Here is a 12,251-nt window from a genome sequence, read left to right on the forward strand (position 1 = left end):
GAACCACTATTCCTTCAAACATACCCATTTTTGCTTTCCGAGATAATGTTCTCGACTTCCACACATTCTTCAAGGCTCCCAGGATTTTTGCCCCCTCCCCCACCCTATGATTCACTTCCGCTTCCATGGTTCCATCCGCTGCCAGATCCACTCCCAGATATCTAAAACACTTTACTTCCTCCAGTTTTTCTCCATTCAAACTTACCTCCCAATTGACTTGACCCTCAACCCTACTGTACCTAATAACCTTGCTCTTATTCACATTTACTCTTAACTTTCTTCTTTCACACACTTTACCAAACTCAGTCACCAGCTTCTGCAGTTTCTCACATGAATCAGCCACCAGCGCTGTATCATCAGCGAACAACAACTGACTCACTTCCCAAGCTCTCTCATCCCCAACAGACTTCATACTTGCCCCTCTTTCCAAAACTCTTGCATTCACCTCCCTAACAACCCCATCCATAAACAAATTAAACAACCATGGAGACTTCACACACCCCTGCCGCAAACCTACATTCACTGAGAACCAATCACTTTCCTCTCTTCCTACACGTATACATGCCTTACATCCTCGATAAAAACTTTTCACTGCTTCTAACAACTTGCCTCCCACACCATATATTCTTAATACCTTCCACAGAGCATCTCTGTCAACTCTGTCATATGACTTCTCCAGATCCATAAATGCTACATACAAATCCATTTGAAAAAAAAGTATTACAATAATATTCTACTCAAACTGACTTGAATAGATACTTGAATGGAAATTCACAATATTTTTGATGAAACTATCTGGGTTTCAGCGAGAAGTACCATAATAATAAATTGTAAACAATTTGCCTCTGACGCTCTATGTTTCAGGCTCAGCAAACCTCAGTTTATGGGACAATGAATCTTTTTTAGTTGAGAATTTTCTAAAATGAGTTTTTTAAATACATATTCACCATTTCTTGCATTAGCAAGGTAGCATTAAGAACAAAGGACTGAGCCTAAGAGGGGATATCCTCACATGACCCCTTCTCTGTTCCTTCTTCAGGAAAAATTAAAACTGGAGGGGAGGATTTCCAGCACCCCACTCCCAGCCCTTTTAGTCGCCATTTACGACATGCAGTGAATATGTGGGAAGTATTATTTCTCCCCTATCCCCAGGGATAAAATGAGTTTTATATGACTTAATATATGGTGCTTTATTACCCTGACTGATCCATTAATCACAAAAACTTGGGTCAACCCATACACAAGGTAGACTTATAAACAAGTCATTAGTTCCAAGTGAATGTCAGTCTGCAGCAGGGGTGTGTGATGTCCCCATGGTTGTTTAACATGTTTATGGATAGGGTGGTTAGGGAGGTAAATGCAAGAGTTTTGAAGAGAGGGGCGAGTATGTAGTCAGCTGCAGATGAGAGGGCCTGGAAAGTGAGTCAATCGTTGTTTACCAATGACGCAGCTCTAGTTGCTGATTCAAGTGAGAAACTGCAGAGGCTGATGATGGAGCTTGAAAAAGTTATGAGGATATGTGAATAAGAGCAAGGTTATTAGGTTCAGTAAGGTTGAGGAACAGGTTTATTGGGATGTAAGTTTGAATGGAGAAAAATTGGAGGAACAGAAGTGTTTTAGATATCAGGGAGAGGACACTGCAGTGAATGGAACCATGGAAACAGAAGTGAGTCACAGGCTGGGTGAGTGGTGAGGGTTCTGGGAGCGATGAAGAATGTGTGGAAGGAGAGAATGATATCTCGGAGCAAAAATGGGTGTGTTTGAAGGAATAGTAGTCCCAACAATGTTATATGGTTGTGAGGCATGGGCTACAGATAGGGTTGTATGGAGGAGGGTGGATGTGTTGGAAATGAAATATCTGAAGACAGTATATGGTGTAAGGAGGTGGTTTGATCGAGTAAGTAATGAAAGCATAAGAGAAATGTATAGAAATAAAAACAATGTGGTTGAGAACAGAAGAGGGTGTGTTGAAATGGTTTAGACATGTGGAAAGAATAAGTGAGGAAAAATTGACAAAGAAGATATGTGTGTCAGGGGCAAAGGGAGCAAGGAGAAGCGGGAGACCAAACTGGAAGTGGAAGGATGGAGTGAAAAATATTTTGAGCGATCAGGGCCTAAACATACATGAGGGTGAGAGGCATGCAAGAAGTAGAGTGAACTGGAATGATGTGGTATACCAAGGTTGATGTGCTGTCAATGGACTGAACCAAGTCATGTGAAACGTCTGGAGTAAACAATGGAAAGGTCTGTGGGGCCTGGATGTGGACAGGGAGCTGTGGTTTGAGTGTGAATGGATGTGCCCTTTTTTGTCTGTTTTCCTGGCACTAGCTTGCTGAAGCTGGGGGTTGCAATGCTGTTTCCTGTGGGGTGGGGTAGCACGAGGAATGGATGAAGGTAAGCAAGTATGAATATGTACATGTGTATACATGAATATGTCTGTGTATGTATATGTATGTATATGTGTATATGTTGATATGTATACATCTAAGTATGTATATGTGCATGTATGGGCATTTATGTATGTGCATATGAGTGGATGGGCCATTCTTCATCTGTTTCCTGGCATTACCTTGCTGACATGGGAAACGGAGATCAAGTATAATAAAAGAAGCAAGAGTTGTGGGAGTGTGAGATAGAGTGCAAAAGAGTAAATTCTAGATTGATGTGGGATGGGTGATTATTGGCACTAATGCACCTGGTCATGAGAGGCAAGTGTTTTGGGAGCAGCTTTGGTGCATTTGACCGGGTATTAGGAATGGGTGATTTAAATGCAAAGGTGAGTAATGTGGCAGTTGAAGGTATAATTGGTGTACATGGGATATTCAGTGTTGTGAATGGAAAAGGTGAAGAGCTTGTGGATTTGTGTGTTGATAAAAGACAGGTGATTGGGAATACCTTGTTTAAAAAGAGGGATATACATAAGTATATGTACGTGAGTAGGAGAGATGGTCAAAGGGCATTATTGGATTATGTGCTCATTGATATGCATGTAAAAGAGAGACTTTCAGATGTTAATGTACTGAGAGGGGCAGCTGGAGGAATATCTGATAACTATCTTGTGGCGGCGAAGGTGAAGATTTGTAGAGGTTCTCAAAAAAGAAGAGAGAATGCTGGGAAGAAGAGAGTGGTGAGAGTAAGTGAGCTTGGAAAGGAGACTTGTGTAAGGAAGTATCAGGGGAGATTGAGCACAGAACAGCAAAAGGTGAGAGCAAATGACATGAGGGGAGTGGGAGAGGAATGGGATGTATTTAGAGAAGCAGTGATAGCATGTGCACAAGATGCATGTGACATGAGAAAGATGGGAGGTGGGCAGATTAGAAAGGGTAGTGACTGGTGGGATGAAGAGGTAAATTTGTTAATGAAAGAGAAAAGAGAGGCATTTGGATGATATTCAAAGGGAAGGAGTACAAATGACTAGGAGATGTATAAAAGAAAATAGCAGGAGGTCAAGAGGAAGGGGTAAGGGCTGAAAAAGAAAGCAAATGCGAGTTGGGGTGAAAGAGTATCATGAAACTTTAGGGAGAATAAAAAGATGTTTCAGAAAAAGAGGTAAATAATGTGCATAAGACAAGAGAACAAATGGGAACATCAGTGAAGGGGGCAAGCACAGATGAAATAACAAGTAGTGATGAAGTGAGAAGGAGCTGGAGTGAGTAGTTTGAAGGTTTGTTGAGTGTTTGATGACAGAGTGGCAGAGTGTTCAAACTACAAAGGCATAAGTTTGTTGAGTATTCCTGGGAAATTGTATGGAAGGGTATTGATTGAGAGGGAGAAGACATGTACAGAGCACAAGATTGGGGAGTAGCAGTGTGGTTTCAGAAGTGGTAGAGGATGTGAGGATCAGGTATTTGTTTTGAAAAATGTGTGAGAAATACTTTGAAAAAGAGATGGATTTATATGCAGCATTCATGGATCTGGAGAAGGCATATGATAGGGTTGATAGAGATGCTTTGTGGAAGGTCTTAAGAGTATATGGTGTTTGAAGTAAGCTGGTAGAAGCTGTGAAAAGTCTTTACCAATGATGTAAGGCATGTGTACAAGTAAGAAGAGATGAGAGTGATTGATTCCCAGTGAAGGTTGGTCTGTGGCAGGGGTATGTGATGTCCCCATGGTTGTTTAATTTGTTTATGGATGGGGTGGTTAGGGAGGTAAATGCAAGAGTTTTGGAGAGAAGGGTGAGAATGCATTCTGTTGGGGATGAGAGGGCCTGGGAAGTAAATCAGTTGTTGTTCCCTGATGATCCAGCTCTGGTGGTTGAATCAAGTGAGAAACTGCAGAAGTGGGTGACTGAGTTTGGGAAAGTGTGTGAAAGGAATAAGTTGAGTAAATTTCTATAAGAGCAAGATTATTAGGTGCAGTAGGGTTGAGGGACAAGTTAATTGGGATGAAAGTTTGAATGGAGAAAAATTGGAGGAAGTGAAGTGTTTTAGATACCTGGGAGTGGAATTAGCAGCAAATAAAACCATGGAAGCAGAGGTGAGTCACAGAGTGGAGGAGGGGGTGAAGGTTTGGGGAGCGATGAAGCATGTGCGGAAGGAGAGAGCATTATCTTGGAGAAAAACGGGTATGTCTGAAGGAATAGTAGTTCCAACAATACTATATGGTTGCAAGGCAAGGGATATAGATAGGGTTGTATGGAGGAGGTTGGATGTGCTGGAAATGAAATGTCTGAGGACAAGATGTGGTGTGAGGTGGTTTGAGTGAGTAAGTAATGAGAGGGTAAGAAAGATGTGTGGAAATAAAAAGAGTGTGGTTGAGAGAGCAGAAGAGGGTGCATTGAAATTGTTTGGAGATATGGAGAGAATGAGTGAGGAAAGATTGACAAAGAGGATATATGTCTCAGAGGTGGAGGGAGCAAGGAGAAGCAGGAGACCAAACTGGAGGTGGAAGGATGGAGTGAAACAGATTTTGAGTGATAGGGGCCTGAACATACAGGAGGGTGAGAGGCATGCAAGGAATAGAGTGAATTGGAATGATGTGGTTTACCAGGGTCCACATGCTGTCAATGGATTGAACTAGGGCATGTGAAACATCTAAGGTAAACCATGGAAAGGTCTGTGGGGGCTGGATGTGGATAGGTAGCTGTGGTTTTGGTGCATTACACATGACAGCTAGAGACTAAGTGTGAACAAATGTGGCATTTTTGTCTCTTTCCCTGGCACTGCCTCACTTAAAACAGGGGGTACTGATGTTGTTTCGTGGAGGGTAAGGTGGCGCCAGGAATGGATAAAGGCAAGCAAGTAGGGATATGTATATGTGCATGTATGTATAATGTATATGTTGATATGTATATGTATGTATATGTGCATGTGCAAGTGTTTAAGTACATATATGTGTATATGAGTGGATGGGCCATTCTTCGTCTGTTTCCTGACACTACCTCACAAATGCAGGAAACGGTGATCAAGTACAATAAATACATAAGTACATATGAATATATATACAGATGCTCCCGACTTACGACCTATGTGACTTATGACCATCCATACATACAACTGGAAAAAAATATACATTAAAAGTGGGTGTTCAAACTACAGAGGAGTAGGTTTGTTGAGTATTCCTGGGAATTATATGGAGGGGTAATGATTGAGGTGAAAATATGTACAGAGCATCAGATTGGGGAAGAGCAGGGTGGTTTCAAAAGTGGTAGAGGATGTGTAGATCAGATGTTTGCTTTGAAGAAAGTGTGAGAAATACTTAGAAAAACAGATGGATTTGTATGTAGCATTTAGGGATCTAGAGAATGCATATGATAGGCTTGATAGGGATGCTTTGTGGAAGGCCTTAAGAGTATATGGAGTGGTAGGTAAGTTGCTATAAGCAGTGAATAGCTTTTACCAAGGATGTAAGGCATGTGTTCGAGAAGGAAGAGAGGAGAGTGATTGGTTCCTAGTAAATGTCAATCTGTGGCAAGGGTGTGTGATGTCCCCATGGCTGTTTAATTTGTCTATGGATATGTACATATACATATCACCATATACACATATACATACATATACAAACACATACACAGATATATACTTATATACACATGTACATATTCATACCTGCTTGCCTTCATTCATTCCTGGTGCTACCCAACCCCACAGGAGGTAGCATCGTTACCCCCTAATTCAGAGAGGTTGTGCCAGGAAAACAGACAAAAAAAGGCCACATTTTTTCACACTCAGTCTCTTACTGTCATGTGTAATGCACTGAAACCATAGCTCCCTATCCATATCCAGGCCCTACAGACCTCTCCATGGTTTACCCCAGGCATTTCACATGCCTTGGTTCAGTCCATTAACAGCATGTCTAACCCAATAAACCACATTGTTCCAACTTACTCTATTCTTGCATGCCTCTCACCCTCCTGTAACTTCAGGCTCCAATCTCTCAAAATCTTTTTCACTCCATCCTTCCACCTCCAATATGGTCTCCCACTTCTCCTTGTTCCCTCCAGCTCTGACACATATATCCTCTGTCACAACACACCTTCTCCTCTCTCAACCACACTCTTTTCATTTACACACATCTCTCTTACCCTTTCATTACTTACTCGATCAAACCACCTCACAACACATATTGTCCTCAAACATTTCATTTCCTACACATCCAACCTCCTCTGTACAACCCTATCTATAGCCCATGCCCCATAAGCATATAATATTGTTGGAACTACTATTCCTTCAGACATACCTATTTTTGCTCTCCAAGATAATGTCTCTCCTTCCACACATTCTTCATCGCTCCCAGAACCTTCATCCCATCCCCCACCCTGTGACTCAATTCCACTTCCATGGTTCTCTTTGCTGCAAATTCCATTCCAGATATCTAATACTTCACTTCTTCCAATTTTTCTCCACTCAAACTTACATCCCAATTAACTCGTCCTTTAACCCTACTGAACCTAATAACCTTGCTCTTATTCAAATTCACTCTCAACTTTCTCCTTTCACACACTTTTCCAAAATCAGTCACCAACTTTTGTAGTTTCTCACTCGAATCAGCTACTAGAGATGTATCATAAACGAACAAATGACTCACTTCCCATGCTCTCTCATCCCCAAATGACTGCATACTCACCCCTTTCTCCAAAACTCTTGAATCTACCTCCCTGAACATCCCATCCATAAAAAAATTAAACAACTATGAGGACATTACACACCCTTGCCACAGACCGACATTCACTGGGAACCAATTACTCTCCTCTCTTCCTACTCGTACGCATGCCTTACATCCTTGGTAAAAACACTTCACTGCTTCTAGCAATGAGCCTACCGTACCATATACTCTTAAGACCTTCCACAAAGCATCTCTATCAACCCTATCATATACATTCTCCAGATCCATAAATGCTACATACAAATCCATCTGTTTTTCTAAGTGTTCCTCACACAAATTCTTCAAAGCAAGCATCTGATCCACATATCCTCTACCACTTCTGAAACCACACTGCTCTTCCCCAATCTGATGCTCTGTTCATGCCTTCACTCTCTCAATCAATACCCTCCCATATAATTTCTCAGAAATACTCAACAAACTTATGCCTATGTAGTCTGAGCACTCTTCTTTATCCCCTTTGTCTTTGTACAATGCTACTATGCATGCATTCCGCCAGTCCTCAAGGCAATTCACCATGATCCATACATACAATGAATATCCTTACCAACCAATCAACAACACAGTCATCCCCTTTCTCAATCACTTCTACTGTAATACCATCCAGACCTGCTGCCTTGCTGAAATTTCATCATCTGAAAATTTCACTACTTCTTCTCTCTCTTAAAAAACCATTTGACCTGATCCTCTCATTGTGCACACCACACCAACCAAAACACCCTACATCTGCCAGTCTATCATCAAACACATCCAACAAACCTTCAAAATACTCACTCCATCACCTTCTTACTTCATCACTACCTTTTGTTACTTCCAGCCTTGTCCCCTTCACTAATGTTCCCACTTTTTCTCTTGTCTTATGCACATTATTTACATCCTTCCAAAACATCATTTTACTCCTCCTACTTTTTAATGATACTCTCTCACCCCAAATCTCACTTGCCCTCTGTTTCAACCCTTGCACCTTCCTCTTGACCTCCTGCCACTTTCTTTTATACATCTCCCAGTCATTTGCACTCCTTCCTTGTATCATCCAAAGTCCTCTCTTTTACTAATAACTTTACTTCTTCATCCCACCACTCCCTACCCTTCATAATCTGCCCACCTCCCACCATTCTCATGCCAAATGCATCTCTTGTACATGCCATCACTGCTTCCCTAAAAATAATCCATTCCTCATCCACTCCCCTCATGTCATTTGCTCTTACTTTTTGCCATTCTACATTCAATCTCTCCTGGTACTTCCTTACATAAGTCTCCTTTCCAAGCTCACTTACTCTCATCACTCTCTCCTCCCCCCAACATTCTTTCTTCTTTTTTGAAATCCTCTACAAATCTTCACCTTCGCCTCCACAAGACAGTGATCAGACATCCCTCCAGCTGCCCCTCTCTGCACATTTACATCCAAAAATCTTTCTTTTACATGCCTATCAAAATAAACAGTAATCCTATAGTGCCCTTTGACCATCTCTCCTATTTGCATACATATACTTATGTGTATCTCTCTTTATAAACAAGGTATCCCCAATTGCTAGTCTTTTTTCAAAACACAATTCCACAAGGCCTTCACCATTTCCATTCAGAAAATTGAGCACCCCATGTACACCAATTATACCCTCAACTGCCACATTATTAACTTTTGCATTTCAATCACCCATCACTAATACCCAGTCAGTCTTATGCATCAAACTCACTGACACACTCTCAGCTGCTCCTAAAACACTTGCCTCTCATGATCTTTCTCATGATGAGGTGCATATATCCAATAATCACCCATCTCTCTCCATCACTTTTAGTTTTACCCACATAAATGTAGAATTTACTTTCTTACACTCTATCATACACTTCCACAACTCCTGTTTCAGAAGTAATGCTACTCCTTCCTTAAATTGATTTATAATACTTGATCACCGTTTCCCACATCAGCGAGTTAGTGCCAGGAAACAGACTAAGAATGATCTATCCATTTATATATACATAAATACCCATACATGGACTTATACATACATAGACATATCAAAATATCCACATATACACATACGTATATACACAAAAAAGGGAGGTAATAACAAGTAGTGATGATGTGAGAAGGAGATGGAGTGAGTATTTTCAAGGTTTGGTAAATGTGTTTGATATTACAGTGGCAGATATAGGATGTTTTGGTCGAGGTGGTGTGCGAAGTGAGAGGGGTCAGAGAGAATAGTTTGGTAAACAGAGAAGAGGTAGTGAAAGCTTTGCAAAAGATGAAAGCCAGCAAGGCAGCAAGTTTGGATGGTACTGCAGTGGAATTTATTATAAAAGGGGGTGACTGTGTTGTTGATTGGTTGGTATGATATTCAGTGTATGTATGGATCATGGTGAAGTGCCTGAGGATTGGTGGAATGCATGCATAATGCCATCGCACAAAGGCAAAGGGGATAAAGGTGAGCATTCAAATTACAGAGGAATAAGTTTGTTGAGTATTCGTGGGAAATTATATGAGAGGGTAGTGATTGAGAGGGTAAAGGCATGTACAGAGCATCAGATTGAGGAAGAGCAGAGTGGTTTCAGTCTCCAGCTGTCATGTGCAATGCAATGAAACTACAGCTCCCTATCCACATCAGGCCTCAGACCTTTCCATGCTTTACTCCAGAGGTTTCACATGCACTGGTTCAGTCCACTGACAGCATATCAACCCTGGTATACCACATTGTTCCAATTTACTCTATTCCTTGCATGCTTTTCATCCTCCTGTATGTTTAGGCCCCAATCACTCAAAATCTTTTCACTCCATCTTTCCACCTCCAATACGAACCTCTGTATTCCCCGCATGTCATACAAGGCATCTAAAGGGGTGGGAGCAGCAGGCTAAAAACCCTCCCCTTCTTGTACTTCAATTTCTAAAAGGGTTAACAGGAGTCACGCAGGGAGTGCTCATCCTCCTCGAAGGCTCAGATTGGGGTGTCTGAATGTGGTTGCATGTAACGAAGATAAAAAGAAAGGAGAGACAGGTAGTATATTTGAGGAAAGAAACCTGGATACTCAGGCTCTCTGAAATGAAGCTGAAGGGAAAAGGGGAAGGACAGTTTGGAAATGTCTTGGGAGTAAAGTCAGGGGATGGTGAGAGGACAAGAGCTAAGGAAGGAGTAGAACTACTCCTAAAGCAGTTGTGGGAGTGTGTGACAGAGTGTAAGGAAGTAAATTCTAGATTGATGTGGGTAAAACTGAAAGTGGATGATGAGACAAGGGTGATCATTGGTGCTTATGCACCTGGTCATGAGAAGAAAGAGCATGAGAGGCAAGTGTTATAAGAGCAGCTGAGTGAGTGTGTAAGCAGTTATGGAGCACAAGACCGAGTATTAGTGATGGGTGATTTGAACGCGAAGGTAAGTAATGTGGCAGTTGAGGGTATAATTGGTGGGCATGGGGCATTGAGTGTTGTGAATGGAAATGGTGAAGGGCTTGCGAATTTGTGCTGAAAAAAGACTGGTAATTGGGAATACCTGGTTTAAAAACAGAAATATACACAAGTACAAATATGTGAGTAAGAGAGATGGTCAAATGGCATTACCAGATTATGTATTAATTGATAGGCATGCAAAAGAGAGACTTTTGGATGAAAATGAGCAGAGAAGGACAGCTGGTGGGATGTCTGATCACTATCCTGTGGAGATGAAGGTGAAGATTAGACGTTTTCAAAAAAAGAGGGGAGATTTAGGAGAGAAGAGGATGGTCAGAGCAACTATGCTTAGAAAGGAAACTTCTGTAAAGAAATTTCATGAAAGACTGAGCATAGAATGGCAAAAGGCAAGAGCAAATGGTGTGAGGGGAGTGGTTGAGGAATGGGATGTATTTAGGGAAGCAGTGATGGCATGTGGCATGAGAAAGATGGGAGGAGGGCAGATTAGATAGGGTAGTGAGTGGTGGAGTGAAGAAGTAAAGTTGTTAGAGGGAAAAGAGAGAGATGTTTGGACAATACTTACAAGGAAGGAGTGCAAATGATAGAGATGCATATGAGAAATTGGAGGAGGTCAAGAGAAAGGTTTTTAAATGCACTAATGAGGATGTTAAAGTCTGGAGGTAATACATATGTAACATTGTTGATTATTGCCTACAAGTGTATTGTCAGTTACAAATGGTATTACCGTGATGCAGGCACTTCACTGTATTGCGGTTCGGAAGTCCCTTTTCTCCTAAGAATAAACTTATGTGACCTGAATATGAATAAGAATAGCTGCAAAAAAATTAGTATAAACAATATTTCAGATTGGTGAAAACAGTTGCAAGAACATGACAAAATTGCATTCAAGAATAGTGAGATCGTGTATTTGCATTCAAGGATAGCTTGTAAACAAGAGAATGATATGATTTTTTATACAACTATGGTACTGAGGTCAGACCTTTCAAAATTCATTTTGTGAATGTAGAGAACAGTATTTGTTTCGGGTATGAAGAGAAGGAAAACAATCACTTGTTATGTATGCACATATATGGCCAGTATAAAAAAAATTCCAATTCCATAAGGTAAATGTAATAATATAGAATATCACCAAAATTATTACTGTACCAGTAAATACTGATATGGATGGTATTTCTCTTCAAAATTCTTCTATTATAAAAGACTGAAATTCAATTCGCAAAAAATGATAAGGAATAAAATCAATCTACAACTAGAAATGTAACATCCTAACCTGTGATGCTGATGTTCTAAGGTGAGAATCAAGGCTGTTATCTTCTCTTTGTTTTAGCTGCTCTTCTGTGATAAAAGGAGATGAACATGTAAAAACACACAAATATGGTGAACAAATAGACATACAGGTACCAAACCATTTATTTGGGTTCCAGAAAACTGGAAGTTCCAGAAATCCAGATATTTTTGAAGCTGGCCGGTTTTATTCTATGCAAAAGGGTCATCATGTCAAGCAGCCACGTCACTTGATGAAGGGGCTATACAAGTGTATAAAATTTGACAATGACACTCCAGTTGTGCTCCAACTCACTGACAGGGAAATTGTAAACATGGTAATGAATTCTGATAAGAACAAATCAGATGAGAGTGATGATGACGGAGGTGAGGTTAGCACACTGAAAGAAGAAAAGAAAGTGTAAACAGATAGGTGCATCAGTCTGACTAGGGAATTGATTCAGGGACTGGAGCAACAGAGCTTTAT

The 12,251-nt window shown here is 40.8% G+C and overlaps 1 protein-coding gene across 3 annotated transcripts in view; it reads right to left on the bottom strand.

Moving 5' to 3' along the window:
- The window catches only part of LOC139760043 (uncharacterized), a 300,444-nt gene that overhangs the window by 181,371 nt on the left and 106,822 nt on the right, over positions 1 to 12,251 (bottom strand). For all 3 annotated transcript variants that reach the window (XM_071682807.1, XM_071682799.1, XM_071682788.1), the window contains one exon: positions 11,772 to 11,836. In XM_071682807.1, the coding sequence (XP_071538908.1) occupies positions 11,772 to 11,836 (65 nt within the window). The remainder of the gene's footprint in view (positions 1 to 11,771; positions 11,837 to 12,251) is intronic.

This window comes from Panulirus ornatus, chromosome 3 (assembly GCF_036320965.1).
Source record: "Panulirus ornatus isolate Po-2019 chromosome 3, ASM3632096v1, whole genome shotgun sequence".
In the NCBI taxonomy this organism is placed as follows: Eukaryota; Metazoa; Arthropoda; class Malacostraca; order Decapoda; family Palinuridae; genus Panulirus; species Panulirus ornatus.